At 47.3% G+C, this 25,885-nt stretch overlaps 1 protein-coding gene across 3 annotated transcripts in view; it reads left to right on the top strand.

Moving 5' to 3' along the window:
- The window catches only part of LOC142563889 (uncharacterized), a 91,856-nt gene extending 66,615 nt beyond the window's left edge, over positions 1 to 25,241 (top strand). Inside the window, exons 4-5 of one of the 3 annotated variants that reach the window (XM_075674583.1) lie at positions 3,119 to 3,199; positions 21,927 to 25,241. In XM_075674583.1, the coding sequence (XP_075530698.1) occupies positions 23,540 to 23,986 (447 nt within the window). In that variant the 5' untranslated portion in view covers positions 3,119 to 3,199; positions 21,927 to 23,539 and the 3' untranslated portion in view covers positions 23,987 to 25,241. Of the gene's footprint in view, positions 1 to 3,118; positions 8,764 to 21,926 lie in introns of those variants that run through there. The other 2 variants (XM_075674582.1, XM_075674581.1) reach the window with 2 other exon arrangements.
- The last annotated feature ends 644 nt before the right edge of the window (positions 25,242 to 25,885 follow it).

The following is a 25,885-nucleotide window of genomic DNA, read 5'->3' as shown; positions in this document are numbered from 1 at the left end:
TCGAATGGGGTTCTCCACTCACCACCTCATTTCCCAGTGGCGTTTGTTCTCCCTTCGGCTGCGGAACTTCCGGTGGTGTGACAAGTTCTGCCCGAGAGTTGACAACGCATGCAGCTTGGTCTTGCGTTCTATACCGACACTCATCCACAGTGTGTCCTGTCCTTTTACAACCCTGACACACAGCCTGTGTCTTTAAAGCAACGTTACTGGTTCGACAGTCAGCTGCACGGTGCCCCACCTTGCCGCAGAGAAAACACCTTACTGGCGCCTTAGATGCACCGCCATATGTTCTTGGTTTTGCCGCATCTGTCTCTGGGACCTTCTGTGTCTCCTCCCTCCCCGTACTCATATTTCTCAGCCCCTGAGCCTCGAGGAATTGGTCTGCAGTGTCGGCAAACTCTTCCAATGAACACAACTTCCTTTCTTTCAAGAATAGTGACAGCTTTGAGCTGCAACAAGCTAAAAATTGCTCTGTGACCAGCTTATCACGAACCCCTTCAAAACTCTTTTCCGTGTTGGACATATCGATCCACCTATCGAAATAGTTGGTCAGCCTGCAGGAAAACTGCTTAGCGGTTTCCGAATCCTCGGGTTTCGCGGTGCGAAATCTCTGCTGAAAACCTTCTGCCGTAAGCCTGAATCTTTGAAGGAGTGCCTTCTTAACCTTCTCGTAGTCCATGGACTCAGCAGCTGGCATCCTTCCAAACACATTCAGCGCCTCCCCGACTAAGCACATACTCAATGCCGTGGCCCATTCGCTACGCTCCCAGCCTTGCCCCAAAGCTATCCGCTCGAATCGTTGCAGATACGCGTGCAAATCATCTCTTTTGTCATCAAAGGGAGCCATCAACTTTCTTGGACAAACTCGGGCCGGTCTAGGAAATTCGGTACCAGCTAACGAACGCTGATCATCGTCCGTGATCCCCTCATAACCTCCTGCGATATGCGCCTGTTTCCACAAAATGAACTCCTTCTCTCATTCTATCCTTCTTTTCTCCTGTTCTTCTGCCTCGCGAGCTCTTCTAGCCTCTCGCTCTTCTGCCTCGCGAGCCTCTGCGCGTGCTTGCGCCCTTTCCTCTCTTTGCCTTCTTGCCTCTTCTTTTTCCTCGTCACAGAGACGCATCGCCTCTTCCTTGCTTAGCCCTAGCTTGAGTGCCAGTTCCAGCGTTTTTGCTAAATCCATACTTTCAGCCGTCGAGAGATCGGAAAGATCCGAGACAAAGCAAAAAGAAACAAGGAAATGAATCCTGGCAGGCTCGCCACTTGTCTTTGTCACGGATCTCCTCCGGAGAACACTCTGGTCGAAAGAATGGACTAGGCGACAGGCGTACCCACATAGATGCACATTTAATACAACCCACGCGACAAGAACAGCAGCACACTAACCTAACAAAACTAACACACAAGATACAAAAACTATCAGTACACACGAACCGGTAACACTGCCACTAGCGTTCCATTGAGAGTGGTTGGCGTTCGTGCTTACGTCTGGTTCGGTGCGGATGTGGCGTGGTGTGGGTCCCGTAGCCGGCGTCGGAGTGGCGTTCGACGTTCGAGGGCTGGCGTCGCTGGAGGTGTCGTTCGTTGCGTCGTACACGCTCCCGGTCCAAGCGCCCGTGGAGGTGTGGCCGATGATGTTGGCGTTGGGGCACCACCCATAAGGGTGGCAACAGCAGTAGAAACACTCCTGGCCGTAGCAGGTGGTGGCGTCCTCCGTGGACTCCCTGGAACGGGCTCAGGAATGGCAGGAAGTCTGCGGTGCAAAGCCGTAGAACACGAGCACGCCGGAGCAGTAGCCAGCGTCGCTCTCTTCCGGTCGAACCGTCCCTGACCCGCCAAGTCTCCGCTGCTTTCTTCTCTCCCCCTGTGTCTCGCCCTTCCTCGCCCTTTTATAGCCTTCTTGTTAGTCCACGTAATCCTTCTCTTCGTCTTCTTCTCTTCTCCACCAATCGTCGCTTTCCATCTCACCGGATACTTCTCCACCAATCATCTCTTGTCACCTCACTGGAAACTTCTTCTTTATCTTCTTTCGTCTTCGGTTAATCCACGTCATTCTTAACGCCATCCTCGTCGTCTTCTTGAAACCTTTCTTCGTCTACCATTTTATTTTATCTTCCCTCTTACATGTGACAACTATGCTATGCCCCTCTTATTTACCTATGTAGCGCATGTCTGCATTTAATTACCTTTCTCACTGCTCGCACTGACTGCGGTAAAGGTGTCAGGTGTTTTCATTCGTTGCAGTGACATAACGAAAGCGTGTTTGCTTCACTTAAAGCTTCTTAGTAGCTCCTTTGTGAGCCATGGAGTTAAATCATACAATGCGTATGTTGTGAGCGAGCTGCTAAACGAACCCACTTTATTGCTGCTGCTACTAATGCTTTTACGGGAAATTTCAAAATTAAATATATACAAGTATGAATCGGCTCACCAAGCTTTATATGCACGTTCGTTGCTTCCGTTCATAGATCATGTGCGTAGCTTTGCAGCCATGACCGATATTGTAAAAACAGCAAGAAGGCAGATAACACAATTATAGTGTGTCTGCTTTAATCGTTGTCTGTGCTGTCTTTAGAATATCAACCAACACCACGCACTCGTGCTGTTTACAGCTAAAACGTGTTTTTTCTTGTTGCATGAGGAGCATTTCAAATGCTTCTAATTGTGGCAGTAACATTGTGAATTGTCCTCGGCCCAGATCGCTGACTGTGTACAAATTTGTGTAATTTGTTTCACTTTGCTGCTGTCTTTACAGCGTCTGCTTATTTCCTCTGCCTGCACCTTATATTTGTTGTGTCTATCGAAACCTGGCCTGTCTCTGCCTCGTTGAAGACAAATGGACACAAGTACTGGTCGCTGTTGGTTTGTTTGGTTTGCTCAGTCTGAGCGTGCTATGTATGTCCATTTGCTAAAAGGGTATGATGCTGCGTCTAATGCAGGTACTGCTCATCTAAAGGTAGATTTAATTAGTAGTGGTTTGAGTGATGTATGACACCAGAAAGTTATTGTTCTATAAAGGTGACAAAGCTGGTCCACAAATTTAAGGTATGGAGATGCTTAACCATTTAAGTGTTCTAAGTTGTTATGAAGTATTTATTACACACATTTAAAATTTCAGTTGCAAAAGGCATAGTAGAAGAAGGAACGTGCTGGCCTACATTCATTGACTACCATCGACTCATCGCGACGTCACACGAAGGTACCCGTTTCGGTATTTCGTTTATTGGTTATTTAAATTACTGCTGAATTTCCAAGTGAATTGCACCGCCCTACACGTTCCAGCACTGTCAATACAATCTGAAAATGACAATATCCGAACACGGTTAAAGAAACGCCAAGTTGGTTTTTAACAAAGCTCCATGCCATGCGAGTAAGCTTTATGCAAATTAGATTGTCGCTTCAAGTGTGTCAACCGAAATTGTGCATATCAGTTAACTAGAGATGAATTTGTCTGGATGTAGAAATTTGTCAAACTTATTAGCTAAATTCTGTTTTCTTTATTGTACATGTTGGATTTGATAATGAACAAAACGGTCATGTAAAAAACTTTTTCAATACAGTTTAAATTTACGTACCAGGGATCACAAATCTTTAAAGCTATGGCATTTAGTGCGTGGATGGAAAAAACTGCTCACTGCTTGGAAAACTGCTATAAAACTGTCCAAAAAAACTCCACAATGCAGATGTCGGCAAAGAAAAGCGTGAAATTCTAAATGTATGTCATCTGCTTAGAACTGCCATGGTGCATACTTTGGCTGTATAATACTACAGTGCAGTTACAGCAGATGGATATTATCGAAAAAGTTTGTGATTATAATGCTATGATCAAGCAGTAATTCTACTGGGCCATTCCATTTTGGAGCAGCTTTTGTAGCAGTACAGTGGACTTTCAGACGAGGTTTATGAAAGCAAGTGCAAGTTATGATATATGGAGCTTTTATAGAGTGCAAGCCATGTGAAAGCAGTGAGTGGTCACTGGTCCATGAACACTCCGACCCCTCAAAATTTTTCTTCCACTTTCTCACAATGATGTTATCTCAAGATTACACAAGTTCTAGAAAGTATCAATAATTTTGATGAACGTAATGCTAGCTACGCAAGTAGTTGCTTGCATTGGTAGTTTATCTGTTTGGGCAGTTTTTGCAAAAAGTAGAGCGTGCAAATACAAATGTTCTTATTTTATTTCACAGTTTACGGTATATGTTAATATAAAGACTTCAGTAATCAACTTGAAGACAACTTCACGTTCTATAATTTTTTTAAGAACGCTCCTGTTTCAAAATATTAGTCATAAAATTTGACACTCAATACGATAATCCCATCATTTTGGCCCTATATCTGTGTCTGTGTCAGGCATATTTTTTCTTTTCCAATTGCTAGCTGAAACTAATCACTGAGAGGAAGTGTATTGCCATTATTAGGGCTGTCAAAAAATTTATCTGTATGACCAACAATTCTCAGGGGTCAGTCACTACTGTGCACTGCTCTGGCTTTCCATCTGTCAAAGACCCCAGAGTTGCCTTGGATGCTGGGAATTGCGAATTGAGGCGTATTTCTTTTCATTTACAAGTCTTGCCATTTACATCAGGGTGAGATCGATTTTCGTGATGCCTGATGAGTGTGTGAGGTGCTCTCGCCACTCCCGGTGGCGAACTTTGCCGGGCCGCCGGTGGGCGCCAAATTTTGGAAGCTGAGGATTGAGCGTCCGCCACCGGGCGAACTTCATCGTTTTGACACCAGTTTCTCGCTTCATGTATCCCTGCATTTGTACGCTTTATCTAATCAAGAAGTACTGAGAGAAAAAACTTTATGCACGAAGGCATTTCTAATGTATGCCTCAATGCAGGCAAGGTGATGTGTCGTTGACATCGTTTCTGTGAAGTCACATAGAAAAGGATATAGTGTTTCAGCGTTTTCTAGCAAATATATTAGGTACCAGTTCATTGCTTCAAAGAGCTTGCACATACAAATTGTCAAAGCTATTGGCCAGTAACTGCTGGCTTAAAGGGGTCCTTGCCTTGTTTAAGTATACAGATTACAATAGTTTCCTCCAAAGCATATGGAAAGTACCCAGCCTCTCATATGGCACCGAAAGAAGACAGGTGTTTTCAGAGTTTTTGGATTTAAGTGCTTCATTTCATATTACATTTGCCACCTGGTGGCACTTTGTTACAACTATTCAAAGAGACCTAAAGTTCAGCTGAACTAAATCGACTATTGTACGCTCGATTTTGCATTCACTTGCATAGGAGGGGTTGTCGCTCTGTACTTTCTTTGAACCACATGAACGTTTGCGTGTAGTGCGACACATTGGAGATATGCTCAAGGTATTCACCTAGAAAATCTGTCTCTTCATCAAAGCTCCTGCACTGGGTAGTTAATAACAGTAATGTATGCAACTCCCGGCCTTTTAATTAATTTACCGTGTTTCACACTTTTCTTACCTGTGTAAGAATCACTACTGCAGCTCTATGATTTTGCACGTTGACGTCAAACTTTCGGTGATTGGACAGTCGTGAAGTCGTCCCCAAACTTTGTTTTTATTTTCCCATGCTTTCTGACATTCATGGTTCCACCATAGGATGTGAAGTTTATTGGCAAGTGTTAGTTTCCTGCATGCATTTTGTGGCAGCTTCAATTATTAAGCTTGTTAAGTATTCCACAGCATGGTCTATATTAGAAGAGGCAATATCATTCTGGCTTAAATATGCATGTTTTCGGAATGGTTCCCACTTGACTGAGTCAACCTTCCACAAGGGAAGATGCAGGGAGCATTTATCCTGTGCTGTAAGGTTTAGACCTATCAGGAAATGGTCGCTTCCACAAGGGTTCTTAATAATGCTCCACTTGAGGCGCACTCTGAGTAATGGCTCAGGGCATACAAGGGTATGGGATGCGGGGGCGAATAAGAATGATTAAATGAATGAAAAAAGATTTGCGGCTCTAATGAAGTCAAAGAGGGATCGATAATGTGGTCCCTGCATCCACGCAGTGTAATCGCTAGGATTATGTAGCGTAAATCCCACTGCTGCGAGGTGCCGGAGCCTCGTCGGTTTCAATGCAGGGCAAACCCACAGCAGGTGGTGGATGTCGGCTCTATGCTTAGTTCAAAAGAGGGTTAGGCTGCGTGAGCAATGCTATAGCACATCGGCTCCTTTCTAACGAGTAAGCATGCACCGGAGGAAAAGAGGTAATTTTCTTTTAAATTCCCTCTTCCACAGCAATGGGAGTTCCCACAAAGTTTTACGCATGTTTGGTTCTCCAACTACGCATGGCTCAGGAAGTTCATCAATGTAGTTTTGAAAAAGACGTTTTATGAAGTTGATAATTAGGAGGCACGTATATAGAGCTGATAGTGACTAGCTTATCACACCCCGCTCGGACAGTAACTGCCTCTATCATCTATGGTAGCGACACCACCGGATGATGCGACAGTGTCATCATGGTCTTTGGGAAAAATAGCATTTTGTCAGAGAAAATTTGTTTGAATATGGTAGAGGTTTTTCTTGAACACACAGCACCCTGGCACATAATTTGCAAAGGAGTTTTTTAACGTCATCGAAATTGTGAACAGGACCTCCGCCGTACAGCTAAACAATTTGAGTGTCCACATTAAAAGTTTTGTGCTGTGTGATTGCGTGACACACCAATTGTGCGAGACATTTTGCCACAAGGAATGGTGAGGCAGTTCTCACTATTTCCAGTTTTTAGCTGTGAATTACATAATAGTAGGAGAAAATCGGTTTGGTTAGCAAAAAATTTGAAAACTTCTGCCTTGTACCCCCTTTCTGGGGACGATCAGGGAGTGGGGAGAAGGAACTAGCCATTAGTGAACATGTACTTTTCAGTAGCAACGCCAGCCAGCCACCGTGGAAACCTACATGGGGATGCTGCAGAACTTGTAAAAACAGGTCCTGTGAACGCCAACTGCATGTTACCGCTATTACCGAATGACATTACCTAGGTTGGCTACTCACATAGCATTAACCCTTGCTGCACGGAACAAATAGTAGACAGGACAGATTAAAAGACAGAACGACAAAGACTGGAGAGAAGGACAAGAAAAGGCAACTACACAGAGCGTAGTGCAGATGCAGCAGATGTGTGGAAGCAAGGTTTTGATGGTGCTTATGTATGTACGCTGCATCATCTGCTGCACTGCTGATTAGCACTTGTATATGTCTGCACCAAGGTGGCACTGGATGAAACGCGTTGCACCAAGGGAGGGTGAGTGCAGACGTTGAAGCATCGGCTCCGTTTTTTTTTTTCCATGCTCCGCTCGCCAATTTCGAGAGTACAACGAAAAGAAGCATACCACTGGATCCACGAAGCGACGGCAAATCGACTGACACCAAGATTCGAGGTGGGGCTCCTATTTTCACAATTTTACGGAACCTTTTCTGCTCCTAGACGCCGACTTGAGCTTAGCGGAGCTAAGCTTAGTGAGGAATAGGGCCTTTGTTGGGCCTAGTAAGCCCACCTGCCCGCAGGCATGGCGGATACAAGCATGGAAGATGAAGATTTTTCTGGAAATGAAAGAAACAATGCTCAGGACGACTTCGGCTGGCAAGTCGTGGCTGGCCGAAGATCACAAGCTAACACAAAGGCTGTGGATGAGGAGAGCACATTGCCACGCAATCAGCGAGAGCATGGCGTCAAGAAAACCGCCGTCGGTGGAATGGTTAAGAATGTTATCAGAGCTTCGAGAATGCCTCAACTGCCTGAGGAGCACAGCAAGATCATTATACGGCCTCGAGGAGGGCTCACTTTGAACAAGGTGAGCACCACCACGATTGGTTCTGCAGTCATCGAGGCGTCTGCCCTAACGGAAGACGAGGCCCGTGAAGATGTTGTCTGCCCAAACTTCACTCAAAATATCATCGTAGTCAGCACACCTAAGCCTGAACATGCTGCGAAGCACGTCAGAATCAAGTCTTTCAAGATCATGGAAGCGGAATACGAGGTAAATGCATACGAAGCGGCACCACATGCCGCATGCAAAGGTGTCATCCGAAGAGTGGACATCAGAAACTCCCAAGCTATGATAACAAGAAATATCGTGCATGACTTGAACCCGCTTACGCTGGCTGCTAAGTGCATCAAGACGTCAGAATCGGTCATAGTACTTTTCGATGGACTCAAAGTGCCCAATTTTGTCAGGTATGGATCCGCACTAGTGAGATGCTACCTTTACAGGAAGCAATTCGACGACTGCTTCACCTGCAGAAGGGTCGGGCACCGCTCTGATGTGTGTCCAACACCTGACTTTGTTCAGTGCAGGGGTTGTGGAACTCGCAACCCAGGAGATGAACATGTGTGTGTACCTAGGTGCAAATTTTGTGACGGCGATCACCCTACCGGCGACAAGTTTTGTAAGAAAAGATTTCAAGTCCCTTACATCGTACGACTCCGCCGAAGAGAGCGCAACAGGACTCGGTCGTCAACAAGAGCGCAGTCGGAGGCGCAACAGCTGGCGCCCAACCATCGCCCCGAGGACAGGGAGGCACTCGCACTCCAGGAGTCGCACCAGATCCAGGCATCGTTCGCTATCCAGGGAGAGAAGGCGCTCCAAGTCAAGGGAAGCGCAGGTGCACTTCGTGCAAAGAGACTCAATCCCTGGCGAGAAGACGACGCCAGGAACCACCTGGGCTGACAAAGTCAAAGGTATGGTGAGGGTTGCTGGGGGCGCCTCGGTGGCTGTGGGTGATAACAATGATGCCAGAATAGAGCAATTACTTAAAGAAGTAGCCTCTTTAAGAAAAGCTAATGAAGAATTGACCAGGCAGGTAGTAGAGCTTCGTAAAGAAGAGCAGTCAAGCCCTGCTAGAGTAGAGATAGATAGACCTGTGAGCAAAAGCAACGATCCAGGGGAATCCAGCTCCCCTGCCCTTAAAAAGAGAGCGGTGAGTTCCGAGGTTGATTCAGTCTTCTCAGCCCTCAGTGAAATAAAAGAGGCAATTAAAGCGATAAGAGAGACAGTGGAAACGACCAACTTTAAAGTGGACAAATTGTGGAAATGGAGGCTAACGGCGGAGAAAAGACTTAGGAAAATGGAGGCGTGAGGGGATGATGACGATGAGTATCTGCCATCGGAGGCGGATAGTATAAAGTCCATTCCTGGATTGTCGGGGGCCATCACAAAGAGGAAAATAGCAGGTAATAGAAAGGCAGCCTCACCTAATAACAATGGACAGTAATCATGGATTTAACTTGTGGTAATGGAATTGTCGTGGGTTCCAACACAAAAAAGCAGCCCTGCAACAGGTGATCAGGTCATCTGAGGCCAGGCCAAAGGTAATTATGCTGCAGGAAACCTTAGCGGACGAAATTATGCTCGCTGGGTACACAGTTATATGTAGAGACAAAAAAATGGGGAGGGGGTAGGCGACGCTCATTGACAAAAAGTTGCCATACATTGAGCATGAGATTCACCTTAGACATTCCTGGTTTGAATTTATTCTAGTTGAGATTATGCTTAAAAGTAACAGAGGTAAGACGCAAAGCATTTTCTGCTTGGAATATTTACAGCAGTCCTAACGACATGAGACAGGTTTAGAGCACTCTTCAACAAGGTGCTTTCTGTTGCCAAAAACTCCCCTCTCATTATTGGAGGGGACTTTAATGCTCCCTATCACACATGGGGATACGCTTGGAACACAAAGAAGGGAGAGGAGCTATGGAGTCTTGCCATGGATCTGGGGTTATGCTTGATTACTGATCCTGCGTGTCCCACCCGTTGTGGCACTTCCACAAGCAGGGACTCCACGCCAGATCTTACTTTTGTAAACAATTCAAGAGGAGCCAATTGGGAAAATTCAAACTTTGATCTCGGAAGCGATCATTACATCATACACATAACCGTACGCATACCGAGACAGGAAACAAGAATCTTCAAATTCACTGATTGGGATCATCACTTCAGAAAAATTAGGGCGAACAGAGGGAAAGTGGGGCCTCTAGATGCCGAGCAGGAGCCCCTTCAAACATGGGTCATCCAGCTCAGAGAGGACGTCAAGGAGGCCACTAAAGGAATCAGGACAGAGGAAAATATTCAAGCTATGGACAGCAGGCTGGCGCATTTGATTGAGGCCAAACAGGCTATATTACAGAGATGGAAAACGCAGAGACTTAACAGAAGGCTAAGGAAAAAAATAGCGCAATTAAACAGAGAAATTGATGATCATTCGAAGACCCTCGTGAAGCAACGTTGGGATGAGATCTGTAATTCGGCTGATGGTAGACTCAAACATGGAGGTAGCTGGAACCTCCTCAAGCACTTGCTCAACGAGAATGAAACAAGGACAAGCAAGAGAACAGCTATAGCTAAGTTGGTTCATCAGGAAAGCCAAGATAAGACAGAGAGGGATATCATGGATAGTCTCGCAGCCAAATATCTCCCACTTAAACAACCAAACGAAGGAGACAAGAGCCCCGAGTATACGGGAGGCATATGTGAAGAACTTGACCGGGACTTCACTGAGAGTGAAGTGAGGGCGGCTCTTCACAGCCTTAATGGTAGATCGGCGGCTGGACCTGACGGAATAACTAACAAGATATTCAGAAATCTAGATGATGAATCAATCTGTTATCTAACTGAACACTTCAATGAATGTTGGAGAAAAGGGGTATACTCAGAGGAATGGAGGGTGGCCAATACTATCCTCATACCAAAGCCAGGCAAACAACTCGCTCTAGACAACCTCCGTCCTATTTCCTTAACGTCATGTCTAGGCAAAGCTATGGAACATGTCATCCTAAATCGACTCACGAAATACGTTGAGCAGAACGAGATCCTCACATACAACTTGATTGGCTTTCGTCCAGGGCTGTCAACTCAGGATGCTATGCTGCTGATTAAACATCAACTTATACAGGCCAGCCCAGCGCATACGAAAGCTCTTTTGGGATTGGATATGGAAAAAGCTTTTGATCGTATAAAGCAAAAGGCAATACTTGACGTTCTCTCGGAGATGGGTTTAGGTAAGAGACTTTTTAACATGATTAAGGACTTTCTTAGAAATAGAACTGCACAACTCATGCTGGGTGAGCTTAAATCAGAAGCTAAGAATTGGGAAATGGGGGCACTCCACAAGGGGCTGTGCTCTCACCCATGCTATTCAATTTAGCAATGTCCAAAGTTGCAAGAAATCTGCAGAAAATTGAGGGTATACATTATGTGATATGTGCCGACGACATAACCATATGGAGTGCCAAGGGCAATGTAAGCCAGACAGAGACCAGATTACGGGAAAGTTTATACGTTGTAGAGAACACACTGAAAGACATGGGGTTGAAATGCTCGGCAGCCAAATCAGAACTCTTAGTCATTAAAGATTGCAGAAAAGGTCGTAAACCAAGAGGTTACATTCCGGAAGATGAGCCAAGAGTGTGCTTATACACTCATGAAGGATCCGCAATCAGGCTAGTTGAAAAAATCAAGGTTCTTGGGTATCACATAGACGGAAACAATACTAACTATAGAACAATACAACATATCTCGAATAAAACAGATGAAGTCATTAGGTTACTAAGGAGAATTACCAATAGACACAAAGGCCTAGGAGAAGACAGCGCTTTGAGGCTAATACACGCCTTTGCTCTCTGTCACTTCACTTATGTGGCTGGATTATTCAAATGGAAGCAGGTAGATACTTAACAAACTTAATGTGATGCTCAGGAAGCTCGTTAAAGTAGCCCTAGGGATACCCAGTAACGCTGCAACCGACAAACTCGTGAGTCTAAGGGTGCACAATACAATGGAAGAAATTGCGGAGGCCCAACAGCTAGCGCAACACGAAAGATTGACAAAGTCACGAGCTGGCAGGAACATATTACAGGCAATAGGTGCAGAACTGAATACATCAAGGAGCCCAATAGAGGCTGAAGTAGAATTAAGGACTGAAGTTAGGAGCAAGATCAGAACCGACCCTCTCCCCAGAAACATGCATCCAGAATATAATGTCGAAAGGAGAAAGGCAAGAGCTGAAGCACTCTTCAAGGAAATAGAGCAGCAGAACCAACTGGCAGCTATAGTTGATGCTGCCTGGGTGAAAGGTAAAGAAGCCTATACAGCCATTGTATCAAATTATCAAGGGAAGGTGCAAGACGCTCTCACAGCGGCAATTGCTCTAGCCATCAGGAGTACAGTCGAACCTGACTATATCGAACCCGTTTACATCGAATTATTCTATATATCGAACAATTTCTGGACACGATATAGTTACAATGAGTATATATCGCAAAAATTACGCTTACATCGAACAAAAATAGCAGCGACACCCGATATATCGAACGTCAAGCGGCGGAAAGTGCCCCCGGAAGTTGGGTTTCCCTCGCGGTGGCGGAGAAAACCCGGCTGCGCGGCTCCATCCAACCGCTCTCCCTACCGTGACCGCGCTGCCTCGGACAAGCCGTCGGCACCCTCCCCCCCCCCCTGCAAAAAATGATCCTGGCCCGCCCACAGCGCGCTTGCTCAGACAGCCAATCAGATGCTCTTGTGCCCTCGTCATGCAAGATGGCGAAAGTGCGACTTGTCTCGCTGTTTTTGCGTGCGCCTTGTAGGCCTTCTCTCGCAGTGTTGCCGTGATGAAGCGAAAGAATTTGCCTTTCGTCGTGAAGCTCGCAATCATAAATCGTGTCGAACGCGGTAAGAAGTCGGATGTCCCCGCAGAGCACAAGATTCCGAGGAGCACTCTCGGCACGATCTTGAAGAATAAGGGGGAGATTAGAGCTAAAGCGTCCAAACTCGCGACCGGTGCCCGTGGCGCCCGACCCGTACGCACGGCCGTGTACGAGTGGTTAATCTGAAATTGCTTAAGCCGTGCCGACTTCCGCGTGCTCGGTGATGACCGTAAATTTTGATGAATGCGACGAAGCCGTTGCCAGTGTTGCCGAAGTTTGGAGCGAACTGTAAGAATTTCCGGAAGCTGTTGATGAATCAACGGTGGATGAGTTTGTGAGCGCAAATGATGTGTCGCGACCACGAGAGAGCCCGAAAACAAAAACTACATTGCCAACATCGTACCGGGCACAAGTGAAAGTGGGCACAATGAGGAAAGCAACGACGGTCCTCGGCTCACATCCTCCGAAGTGATTGGTGATTGGTGCGCTCGCACTAGTCCGGTGCTTCTGCGCGAATGCGGAAAGTTGCGGCCTCAGTTGCTCCGACTCCTTAATGTGGAAAAGTGCGTGCATCGCAGGCAGCGAAATTGCCAAAGCAGAAGAAAATGCAGGACTATTTCGTGCAAAACTAAGCTAGTTTAATCAATAAAGTGATTTTATAAATGGTATGTGCTTTTATGACATCCAATTATTTAGCAGGCTTATATCGAATAATACCCCAGTTACACGCGCGTGCTAACCACAGTTAAGACGCACCTCAGTTACCGGGCTGAACTATGGTTACCGGTAACTACGGATGGACATATGTTACACGGGAAAACCTCTCCTCGGTTAGTGCCGCTTCAGCGCTGTGAAGCAGGTCACGTGATACTCATTACTGCGAATGAAAATGCATTTGTTTAGCTGTTCTTTCTAAGTATATTGACATAAAAACTCTATTTTCTTTAAAATATGTCCGTCGTATTAACGTCTGCACTCTCTAAGTATACTGATGCAATTGCTTTAGCGGGGTTTGGCTGCAGTTAGAGCCAGTCAGTCAACCAAGGGCCAAAGTCTATTTCACGGTCGATGCGAAAGCCAAGGCAATCCATTCCTGTATCGGTATGGTTACCTGAGCGCGTGTGCTGTGATAAGCTGTGTTTCTGGTGTTCTTGCTAGACTGTGTCCGTTATTGCTGGGCGTTTTTTGTTCTGTCGTTTCTGGCAGCTTTAATCTTGTGACACCAACTGCTCGATGGCGTTGAGCAACGTTGTATCTTGTGGGGACGAAGACCTCGACAATTTCTTCATTATGCTTGCCGTTCAGCGAACAGCGCTGCACAATAAGCAGAAGGAAGTGCTCCGTGTACTGGAAGAGATTGAGCAACTTGAACATGACAGAGAGAACGCTGAAAGACGCTGTCGCCTACTCGTGGCCACCGCTGTTCGACTTTGTTCCCGTGAGCGGCATGTGTGGTCGCACCCGCGGGCACAATCTTGGTATGAAGACACGCTCCCGCACTTTCCCGAAAGTGTATTTAAGGAAAACTTCCGACTTAATAGGGGCACGTTTCGATATATTGTGAGTGTGTGCAAATCGATGGCACGGCAAAACACGAACATGCGCAGAGCCATCCCTCTGGAGAAGCGCGTGGCAATTGCTTTGTATCGGCTGGCTACATCCGCTGAGGAGAGAACCGTGGCCAATCTCTTTGGCGTCAGCCGTTCGTCCGTTAATATAATATTCCGCGAGTTTTGCAGTGTTGTTGTGCGGCGCCTAGAACCGCGGTACGTGCACTTCCCCTCGGCACAAGGGCTAGCAGAGCATCTGCGTCAGTTCAACGCTGTTACAGGGTTTCCTCAAGGAATTGGCGCCCTGGATGGCTGTCATATTGAAGTCTGCCCTCCGAAAGAACACGCCGCTGACTACTTCAACTATAAAGGATGGTACAGCACCATTCTTCTCGCTGTTGTTGATCACCGCTACAGATTTATGTACACGAACGTTGGATCCCCGGGTCGAATACATGATGCGGCAGTATTCGAGCGGTCACGTCTTCCAAGTGTACTGAGCAGCAATTTGTTCAGGTTGAATGCCAAGTCAATTGAAGGAGTATCGGTCGGGCCTGTTCTCTTGGCTGACCAAGCATTCCCTCTGCAGCCTCACTTGATAAAACCTTTTGCAAGGCCAGGTCCTACTGGCTCAGTATCGCATATTTTCAATTATAATCTGTCAAGCGCTAGACGTGTTGTGGAAAACGCCTTCGGGCGACTGAAAGCGCGGTTCCGAATCATGCATAAGGGCCTGGAATGTGAGATCGATAATGTGAACTGCATCATCCGTGCTTGCTGTGTTCTGAACAACATATGTGAGCAGCTAACAGATCACTGTGATGCAAGCTGGATTGAAGTTGCGCGCAGTGAAGATGCAAGGCGGGCTCAGCCAGTATGTACAAGCAGTCATAATGAGCCACTAGGAGTGGAAGTGAGAGATGCACTTGCAAAGCATATTGCCGCGCGCTGTACCAGCTAAGTTTTTCTACTCACGACACTTTTAGGGAGACACCATGAGACAGTGACAAGCATCGGTCTACAATCTATATGCTGCACAAATTCCATTTGCACAGTTTGTAAGAATTGTGCAAGAAGTTGTGTCTACTACAAGCAAGGTCTCACTTTCAGTGCAGTGCTTGATGAGGAAAGTTTTCTAACGCCAACCACGGACATTGCTCCTTACTTTTCCAGTGTGTTGTGAACATTACTTAGCGTGCAGTGTAAATGTACTGTCTGCTTTGGTTTTCTTGCACTCGCTTGTGTGTCACTTATGGCTCCGCTTTCGGTATCTTTTGTATTGTGAATGAATTGTAGACTACAGAAGGCTGGAGTAGATGACTGCTTTTTATATACAAAGTCAAGAAAGGCACCGACAGATGGAAGTACACTGTGTGAATAGAAGTTGTATAAACAGGGATAAAATGCCTCCTAAAGGCTGGCTGGCATTTCGATAGGTGGATCTATCTTATTGATAGGCTAATTTGCACATAGTGTGCTTTGTATATTTAAAGCAAAATTGTCTTTTGGCTTTCTCACTGACACAAATGAATGCAGGAGTGAAACTTTGCCTCGCCTATTCAGAAGAAAAATGATAGGTCTGGTTTAGACATTTAGTGCAAACAAGTACAGGTGGATGTATGGGACATCCAAAATGAGTATTTTATGAACGAGTTTGACGAAAGCAAAACAAAAATCATGTTTGGTTCCTCCCATTCAATCTTTATTTTGTCTGAATGCAAAATAGTTTTTTATAACCTCAAGGGTGTTTTTGTTTATCTCATTCGCTTCCTTTTGGAGCTGCACAAGCTCTTTGCGCAGCTCAATGGATTGCTGGGCATTTTTTTGGGCTCGCTCTTCTGCGCGACTGTGAAGCGCCAACACATCCTGCAAAAGCGATGACGGCCGCTTTCGCTTTCTGCTGCCAGGTGGGCAGCTGGCGGCAGGGGTTGTAGTGTTCTTGTCTTCACCGTTTTCATTTGGTGGCGCAGGGCTGCCTTCCACACTTCCTGTCGTGAAATGTTCTTGTTCTGCTTCCCATGAAGCAATGACTTCAGCGTCATCAGGCGCTTCATTAACTTCTGGCACCTGTGTATGGCAGGAAAAGATGACGGCACATACGTGTAAACTGAAAATGCACCTCTGCAAACTAGTTGCTGGATCAGCAGCATGTCTACTTGAAAACCAGTAGACCAACCAGCTGCGTTCTCACATGTTACATGCAGCATATTACATGTCAGAATCAAGAGTTCTCTCCAGTTATGGCAACTACTGCTTCTAGTGATTACATTTTAAACCAAATGAAAGTTTTCAATACAAACTGCTTCTGGCAAATCAGTTTGCAGAAGCTCGCAAGGTGGAGAAAATTTCACGAATGGGAAAAATTGTGGTCAACTCTGCAACTTCATGCTACAGTCAGGTGGATGACCGTATTTCTGTTTCACTTCCAGTGCCACTTAAGATACTGTTATCACAGATATATAGAATCCTGCAACATTGTTTGAAAAAACATTTCTGCTCTTCACATACTACAAATGTGCTATCTACTGCTTACACATGTGTGGACGTTCTATGCCATATTTAATTTGATTAGCAATACTTTCTTTCAAAATATAATACAGCTTAAGATATTTGTGTGCGTTCTCACTCAAATTCGTACGCTCTAATGCATTTGTGAAAAAATGCATAATGAAGTACCTACAACTTCAGGGAGATGTTCGCTGTTCCACACAGTCGAGGTACATGTTTCAACGAAGTGAATGTGCTATAAGTAGCCATTTTTATTGTTTCTCCTTTGAATATCTTGTGTCTAATGATGGGAAATCAGTTACCCTATTTAAATGTCTAATTGAATCATCAGTTACTAAAGTGCATACATGTGTTACAATATTCTCACATTATATTAATAAATTGTAATTTGCACTGGCATTGTTTGTCGCTGTGCTCATAACTCTGAGGCACTTTGTTCGCATTGCTGTGTGCCTTGCCAAGCAAAGCTGCATGCGTTTAGTCCAGAAGCCCCTGTACATTTGTTGGAAATTTGCAATTAAAGCACTATTTTATATGCTATAATGCATGTAGAAACTGTATTTCTGCAGGCTGTGTACTCACTGACACTAGTTGACACTCACGCCCAGTCATGTTCACCAACCCTGACTTGCGCTCAAAGTCAATTCACATTTACTAGCACCCATTCATTCTCATACTTGCGCCTGCTCGCACTCGCTGACACTCACTCACATGCACCCACTCACACACGCCAACAATCACCCCTGTTAATGCTTCGGTCCACTTAAAATCACCGTCACTGAATTTCATTCATACTCTAACTAGCACACATTAATATTCATCCTAATCAGTCCCAATCAAGCACCAGTGCTCACTCCTGTGAAATGAGTAGGGAGCGAGTATGAGAGAGTACTCATTAGTGAGTACACCAACTATGTATAGCACTGTAATGATAAACAGTTCAAATTACCTCCACGCTCTCCTCCACAAGGTCAGTGTCGTTGACAGGAAGGGTCCCCAAAAATGAGTGGAGCTGCCAATAAAAAGGCCACTCGACACCTTTTGAACCTGTCGATGTGCCAGTGCGCCTCAGCTTCCTAAAAGAAAATTTCATTTAGTGTACAAAACTTCTCACAGCATGCAAATGTACTTTTAATAGAATTGCCCCCCTTATTAGGGGAAAAAAGAATTACATACACTGCTATTTATTAGATATAAAAAATTGCACACAGACTGGCACTGCTTTCACAAGTTACATATCGCACACCTCTCTGGAACTGTGCACAGAAAAGGTAGAGGAAGGGAGAGAACACTGCGATGCACTTGAACATTCGGCGGACTGAGTATGTGTACAATGTCAATATAGCTCAATCGGAATTCTTCTTGGGCAAGTTCGTGGGTTCTGCTAAACATCACTTTGGGTCACATAAAGAGAGGTATGACGGAAGAACCCACTCAAACTTTTTATGTATGTCCTTCCTTCGCATGCCTCTTTTTATGCCCGTAAACAATGCTTACAATGCCAAATGCTTAGTGTGAACTCGGAAGGAACACAGACTTTGTGAGGTCTGTTGCCTTATCTTATGAAGCAGTCAAACAGATATAAGAAAAAGGTCGGCGAACCTGTGGTGACGCCGAGAATAAAACGGGCACGCGATTACGCAGCGTCAGTCGCTTGATTTTCGCTGGCCAGCTTCCTTTTAAAAACAATAGAATAACCGTGTCGTGAACATGCGAGCACATGCATTATCACGTTTCAACTAAGGCCGGATTCAAGACTCCTTGTCGGTGCCTCGGCCCATCCAAATCGTTATGTTGGAGCAATGCTGTGTTCGCGATTGAGCACGATCTGGACTGAAATTCCCGACCACTATTGACACCCCCATAGCTTTCGCAGAGGAGCCAATCGCGACCGAGAAATTCGATCCCGATCGGACTCGACCGCGATCGATTGTGCGTCGTGTGACACACACATAAGATTAGGCCCAACTGTACCGGCAGGCGTAGCGTGCGAGTGCTTATTTTGCACGCTTTTAAGTTTACGCATCGGATTTAGTCGACACATACGCACAAACACAGTCACTATACACTATCACAACGTGATTATTGAAGTGTCCGTACTCACCGGTATTGCTTATTCAAGTTTTAGAGCTTCTGGCGTAGTTGCTTGGCCGTGTACGGCACTTCACCGGCAGGCAGGCGTGCATTTAGTGCTTCCGTCATTTGCTGGTAAATGCGCGCATTACGCGTGTTAGAACGCAGCGTGGCAAGATTATCCTCCCAAATGCGTATTAACGACTCTGTTGTTGCAACAGACCAGTTGACACGCCTTTGGAAGATGTTTCGGCCGTCAGCTGCGTTGGAGTCGTGCCGCCTTCGTCCATCCGCATGGGTGCCGCCATCTTGTCTGTTAGCCTCGCTAACTGAGGTGGCCAACCTGTTTGCAGCGACCATGGTTAGTGGAATAACCGCAGTTAGGCTTTCCGTCTAACTGGGTGTAACTTCGGTTAGCCGGAACTGAGGTGCGTCTTAACTGTGGTTAGCACGCCCGTGTAACTAGGGTATTATGCTCTATATCGAACTGATAGGCGTTTTTTTGCAAGTTTGATATAGCCGGGTTCGACTGTAATAAGTGGGCTTTCATTTACAGTCATTCGAAATCCGCTGTAAAGTGTTTTGATTAAGGCTACGTAGCTGGAGTTGCAGCTAAACTTTTTGAAAACATTGTGATTATGACAACTGAAATCCGATGGTTTCCTGCGCATATGGGGAAAGTGGACGAGACTCGGGTAAACCTCAATGAGGTTGCTCATGACTTGGCACGAGGACTTGCTAACCATGACAGTCACAACCGAGCCATTCACCGTCAAGCCAGGGAATCTAGAGATCACTTAATAACATACAATGATGTTACCAAACATTACTATTTAGGACACAGACAATTCCGATTGCCACATTCAAAACTGAACAGGGCTCAGGCAGTCTCACTGCGCTTATTGCAAACGGGTACATATCCCACACCGTACACCATTAATAAAATATATCCAGAGAGGGAGATTAAGATGGACTGCAGTAATTGTAATGGCATCATTGGAATCAGACATATGCTGGCGGGGTGTCCCGCGACTCTCCCCAACCTCGTTGAAGAATGGACACAGTGGGAGAAAAGGATTCAAAGCCCATTATTTCAGGACCAACTAAGAGCAGTCCAGAGGGCCCATGATGTCGCTGAAAGGCTTGGCCTGACAGTGCCAACGTGGGAGCGGCCCGCCTTGGCTTGAGAAGTCGAGCCTCCGGACCTCATTACAATAAAAGTTTTCACACACACACACCAAGGGAGAGTGCTGTAAAATTTTGAATCAACCATGCGCATTTTAAAATTATAGGTAAATTTAGAGGGCATCGTGACAGAAGCACTTGAATGAATGGCAGGGTGCAGCACCTTGTGAACTGTTTCAAATGGTGCTGCCAAATCGAGCAGACCTAAATTGAGATGCACATGAACACAAAAACCATCGCGGGGCAAATATGGTCAATGAAGATCAACCTAAGCACTTAGTGAAATTCTGTTTCCCATGCCCATTGGTAACGTGGAAAGTTTCAACAAACAACTCTTGGAAACAACGTCACCCTGTGCTCACTGTAAGGAGGCGACTGAGAACCACGGTGTAAGAATATTATGAGAGGGGTGTGAACAGTGCCCGTTCAAGCTAACCAGTTTTGCGTGCACTTCAGGCAGTTTCTGTAAGATGGCGCATATCGTGTGGGGGCCATAAGCGAACGAACACTGCGAAAGATGAAAGAGCAAACGTGGAGTGGAAGGTGGAAGACTCAAGTTACGATAGGCGGAGACCAATGAGAACGGCCCCTTCAGTGAAGTGCGTGCGGGAAACTGGTGTTGCGCAGTCCCGTCCAACCGCTCGTTTCATACTATCGTCTGCTCACGGCGCTCCCTTAGTTTGGTCTCGTTTGCGCTTGTTTCTATTGTCACAGTGAGGAATAAATGGGTGAACAGGTTCACAAAACAATACCCACTGCAAGAAACTGTGCAAAAGCCACACAAATATACCAGCGCAAAGCATAGAAGTGGTCGCAACGGCGTGCGACGTGCACGAATGATGATGTGATGTCGATGAGGCTTCGCCCTTTAGAACAAGCTGGCGGCCCCCGAACATAAAGCGCCGGCACTCGGAGGATGGCAGAAGCGCACGCAAGTTGTCGACGCGCTAGCACAAGCTCGGTGAGACGGCATCTTCGTGAAGGTGGCCTCCACAGCCGCATGACGGCTAAAAAGCCACTGCTCTTTGGCATAAATAAAGCCGAACAGCTAGCAGTTGTCCCGGGAGACCAGACATGGACTGCAGAGGACTGGAATATTGCGTTCTCGAATGAGTTAATGTTCACGACTAGATGGGGCCATCAGCAGCCTGTCTGGAGGACTAGTAACCCAAAGAATGATCAACGGCCTCACATTTTTCTAGCATGTAAACTCGAGAATGAGACATAAAAGTAGTCAATGACACGTGTACTTGTTTATCTTTATCGGGCGACCATGTTTCACCGCCTAACAAATGTTATTGCACAGTGCAGGATGTGCCTGCATGTATCGGAAGATTCTGGAATGTTATCTATGGTTCCATCCGGTGTGTCACCGAAGCTTGGGTAATCTGATTGCTTGTATGCGCAACGCGAATAGTGTAGAACTTTGTGCAAGACACGCAGGTCCCAGCAATTACTCTGGAATGTTCGACGACTGATGTATAAAAGCTGACACACTTGACCGCTGATCAAATTTTCGACGATGGCCGATTGTGTTCGCCGCTATCGTTGTTCTTTGAGTGTAGCCTGCTTTGGAGGGCACAAGCTCGCCCAATAAAACGCTATTTTCGTTAATCACAGTTTTCCTGCCTTCTTCACTGCCACTACCAATGTACTGCTATGTATGCATTGCTTTCCTTGGCGAACTTACCTTGCCACCTATCAGAAGGGTCTGAGCAGGCACAGTAACTGCGTATTGGATAGCATTTCCTGCTTTTCTGTTTAAAATTTATCATTCCGCAGGGCTTCACTCAGCAGTTGCTCGAGCACCTTATCAATGAAGCACTATCGACCGCCAAACACACTGATGCTCGTTTGCGTGCTCCGTCATTCTTATGCTCTATCATACGCAGCCAACACTTTCATTGTATACCACTGTATTTGTAATTTGTGTTTGCATGTAATGCTCAAATAAGAATGTATCAGTGACAAAGATTCCTTAATTTTCAGATATTTGAAGGAGGAAATCTTCAGTAAGTGGCCAGCAGAAGACACTGCTCCGTCCATATATGGCAGTGTCGTTTATGGAGCAAAGAAGCATTGTGGTACTAGAGCAGCCACCACTAAGTGCCAACATGAATATAATGGAAAATATTCTGGGTGCCATAAAGCAGTCCATGTATCGCCGGCCACTTCACAGAGCCTCAGTCGATAAACTGTGGAATAGTCTGGTGCATACCAACTTCGCTGTCACCTGTTCAACAGCCTTCCCCGCTGGATGGTGGCCGTTTGAGGTGACACAATGAAATACTAGTATAATAGGAGGCCAAAGCCAAGTGCACAGATCTAACGTGCATAAAGCTACGAGTGAAGGAAGTCTTTCTTTGGGGCAACTTCTTTTAAGAATAAAAGTTAATATTTACTCCTGCGCTCAATCATCTCTCTGTTCTAGTGTGCGCATGGTCTGGCTTAAGCACATACTCTAAAACCATGAGACATGCTAGCACATCGCAAAAGAATACTCATTCAAATGCTGCGAAACGTGCACGCTGTTGGTGCTCCGGCAGCGCCACTGCAAAACAGACCGAATAAATGTCCCTCCTACAGTGCGACTTCGACGTACTCGCACTGCAGGAGGCATATGCGGTGGCCAAGAACCTACAGCTTCCTGGCTACTCGGGTGCCACCACCTGTGCTACACGCAGTTGCACTGCGGCACCCTGCCTAGACGGAGCCCATAAGCCAGGAAAGCCACGCACGGAAATCTAAGTCCGCAGCACCCTGGCGCATGCTGTTCTACCTGTTGCTGACATCGCCGGTGGCCCCTTGGAGTCGTGCGCCGTCATGGTACGCCTTGGTAGCCAGGACACGGCTGTGGCGAGCATCTACATCAATCCAGGAAAGCCGTGGGATCCCTCCAGCCTCGTCCAGCTGGCTGTTCACCTTGGTGGGCATGCAGTCCTGTGCAGTGACTTCAACGCACACCACACGGATTGGGGAAGCCGCAGCTGCACCCACTGAGGCAAGGGCCTCACAGATGCCATCAGCTGAGCTGGCCTGCTGATCTTGAACACTGGGGAGCCCACCTATGTCTACCGCAGAGCTGGCATGGCCATTGACCTCTACCTCACCACCGAGCAGTGCTCCTACTCCTGGGCCCCAACTTCGGACAAATGGGGGTCTCACTTCCCTATCGTGATCAGCCCCGGGTCTGGGAGAAGGCCTAGGTCAAGAACTTACCACGTCACAGACTGGTCCCTGTTCTGGAAGCACTGCAGCAAGTTGGACGATGGCCGTGACTTCCTGAGCGCCATCGCGGATTGTGCTCAGGCTTCCACCGTTCAGTGCTCTGCCCAACCAGATACCCCCGCTCTGGACCTCCACCTGTTCGACCTCAACGCCTCCAGGCGCCGTATGGAGCGCAGAGCAAACCGGACAGGCAAAGCAGAGCATTGGACCGAGTACAGACGCGCAGATGCCCGCTGCAGACGCCAGACCCGGCGCAGGAGGAGCCTCTGCTCTGCCATCGAGGGCAGGTTCAGGGGACCCTTGGCTTGGAGACTGCTCAAATCCCCCACCAGCAGGAGAGCAAGCCTACCTGTAGAGAGCAACCTGTACTCGACATGGCCATCATGCTGGGCATCAGCAAAGAGGCCCTTGCGGAGCTCCTTGCCGACCAGTTTGCGCCGGCTGTACCACGCACTGCAGCCATCCTGCCGGTAGGGCAGCCTTCCTTCAGCCTGCCTAGCTGTCTGCACAACCACCACTCGGGGTGGACATCGAGCCAGGTTACGACCATCTGCCAGGACCCGCTGACGCTGCACAAGCTCCAAGTAACCCTGAATAGGGGGAAGCGTCGCAGTGCACCAGGAGCCGACAGAGTGACGACCCAAATGCTCCGCAACCTGGTCGCCAGCGAGCAGGAGCACCTGCTTGACGGGTACAACATCTGGCAGTCAGGGCAGGTGCCGGAGTCATGGCGCACAGCCTACGCGGCCCCCATCCTGAAGGCCAGCTGGAAACGTGAGCTCCTATCGGCGAGTCCCTCACCTCTGCTGCTTGGAAGGTGATGGAGGCCATTACTTTCTGGCCGACGAGCAGATGGTGTTCCGGCGGAGCCGATGCACTGTGGAATCCATCGTGGACGTGGCCTCCACGCTGGAAGAGGCCAAGGCCTGCGGTGACGCCGTGCTCCTGGTGCTTATTGACAGCAAGGGGGCCTTCGACGGCCTGCCCCATCCAGTCGTTCAGCAGGCCCTGGACCTACTTGGTAGAGGGTGTCCCACAAGAATCAGTGGTGAGCCCTTTCCTGTTCAACCTGGCCCGACGGCCTGCTGCCCTGCAGACTGACCCCCACAACCCCATGAATACCTCCATCTACGTGAACCACATCACCCTGTGGGTGTGAAATCCACCACACAGCCACAGCAGCGCGCGCTCGGATCTGCAAAGAGCCCTCGTCACCGCCGCTGCTTACCTGAGCAGCATTGGCCTTGCCATCTCAGCAAGGAAGACGGAGGCTATGCTGCTCCACCCAAGAGCAGCCGCCCGCCACACAGCTGCCCGGCTGTAACGTGAAGGCAACCTTGGAGCACGGCAGTGACGTACCCGGGGCTACGCATTCATCACCGGCTGTCCTGGCTGCCTGCTGTCAAAACCCTGCATGTCCAGGTCCTCCGGGTCCGCAAGGCAGCCTCCCAGCTTGTTGCCCGAGGACAGAGCTGCACCACTAGGTGGGCTCTGCGGCTGTACGATGTAGCAGCCACCTCACGCCTGCGGTACGCCCTCCCACGCATGGTACTACCACATGCCAATCCCAAGAAGCTGGAGGTGCAGCATAGGGCCGCAATTGGTCTCTGCCTGGGCGCTCCCTGCAGCTCTCAAGTCGCTGCACCCTTGGCCGAGGCAGCAGCATGGTCCCCGTCACTCCTATCACAGCCCACATTCTACAATCAGCCACAGCTGTGCACATCGCTGCATGATACTTCGTTCAGGAATATCGGTCACATACCGACCGCACTTACAACCTCCATCACATCTGCACTGAGCACTCGAGCATTACGCTGCGGAGAAAGGTTATCAGTGAATGGCTACTGACAGCGCAGCGAGATTTTGGTTCTAAAAGGGGTTGGGACACCAAATTTTGAGGCTATAAAAAGCCTGTTGTAGGCTGCTTCCGTATGCAAGGACACCCAGAACGAGGTATTGGACGCTGCAAAAATTTAAAATAATTTTAATTGAGCTCCAAAAAGTCATTAAAAACTCCTTCTCGTAGTCGAGACCCATCGCTAGCGCGGCACTTACAACGTCACAGAGGAGGAACGAAAATATCGACGTCATAGAGTTTCTCACTATAACACCTAGAGGGTAATCTGGCGCCACCGTCTATGGGAGTTTCTCAAGGGGGCACCGTGCCGTCGTGGGAATGACGGTATATGTGTCTGCGAGGCTCGTGTTGGCTGGTGTTGTAAGAGGCTTCGTCTAAAACGTGGATATGGCTACGCAAATAACGCGTTCTCAAAGTAAAATCTTCATAAAATGTTTCCATTCACGCATATTACATCTTTACTCACTCACGATGCATGACCAAGCGAAGAAAAGCAAGAACAGACGACCAACTGTTTCAAAGCGAGCGCGAACCTTGTCGTCTGTCCTTCAACTTTAGCGGCCCGCTGATACTTTTTACGTAACATGTAGTCGTAGACACAATAACAAGTTCTCATAGTTAAGCAAAACATGTTTTCGCGTAATAATAAAGCTAAAACAGCTTTTCACGTGCTGTTTTAGTAGAAAGTGAATCATTGTGACAGACGGAACGGTATTTGCCAAGCGCGTCTTCAAGGTGTCCTGTCTCTACGAGAACGATGCCAATCCGAATCCACAATATACCGGCATTCCCATGCATACCACAGCGCAGCAGCACCAGATTTCCCTCTAGGTAATGTAGTGAGAAACTCTATGATCGACGT

Source organism: Dermacentor variabilis, chromosome 11 (genome assembly GCF_050947875.1).
Source record: "Dermacentor variabilis isolate Ectoservices chromosome 11, ASM5094787v1, whole genome shotgun sequence".
Classification (NCBI taxonomy): Eukaryota; Metazoa; Arthropoda; class Arachnida; order Ixodida; family Ixodidae; genus Dermacentor; species Dermacentor variabilis.
The sequence above is the reverse complement of the archived record's forward strand: the minus strand, read 5'-3'. Positions and strand labels throughout refer to the sequence as shown.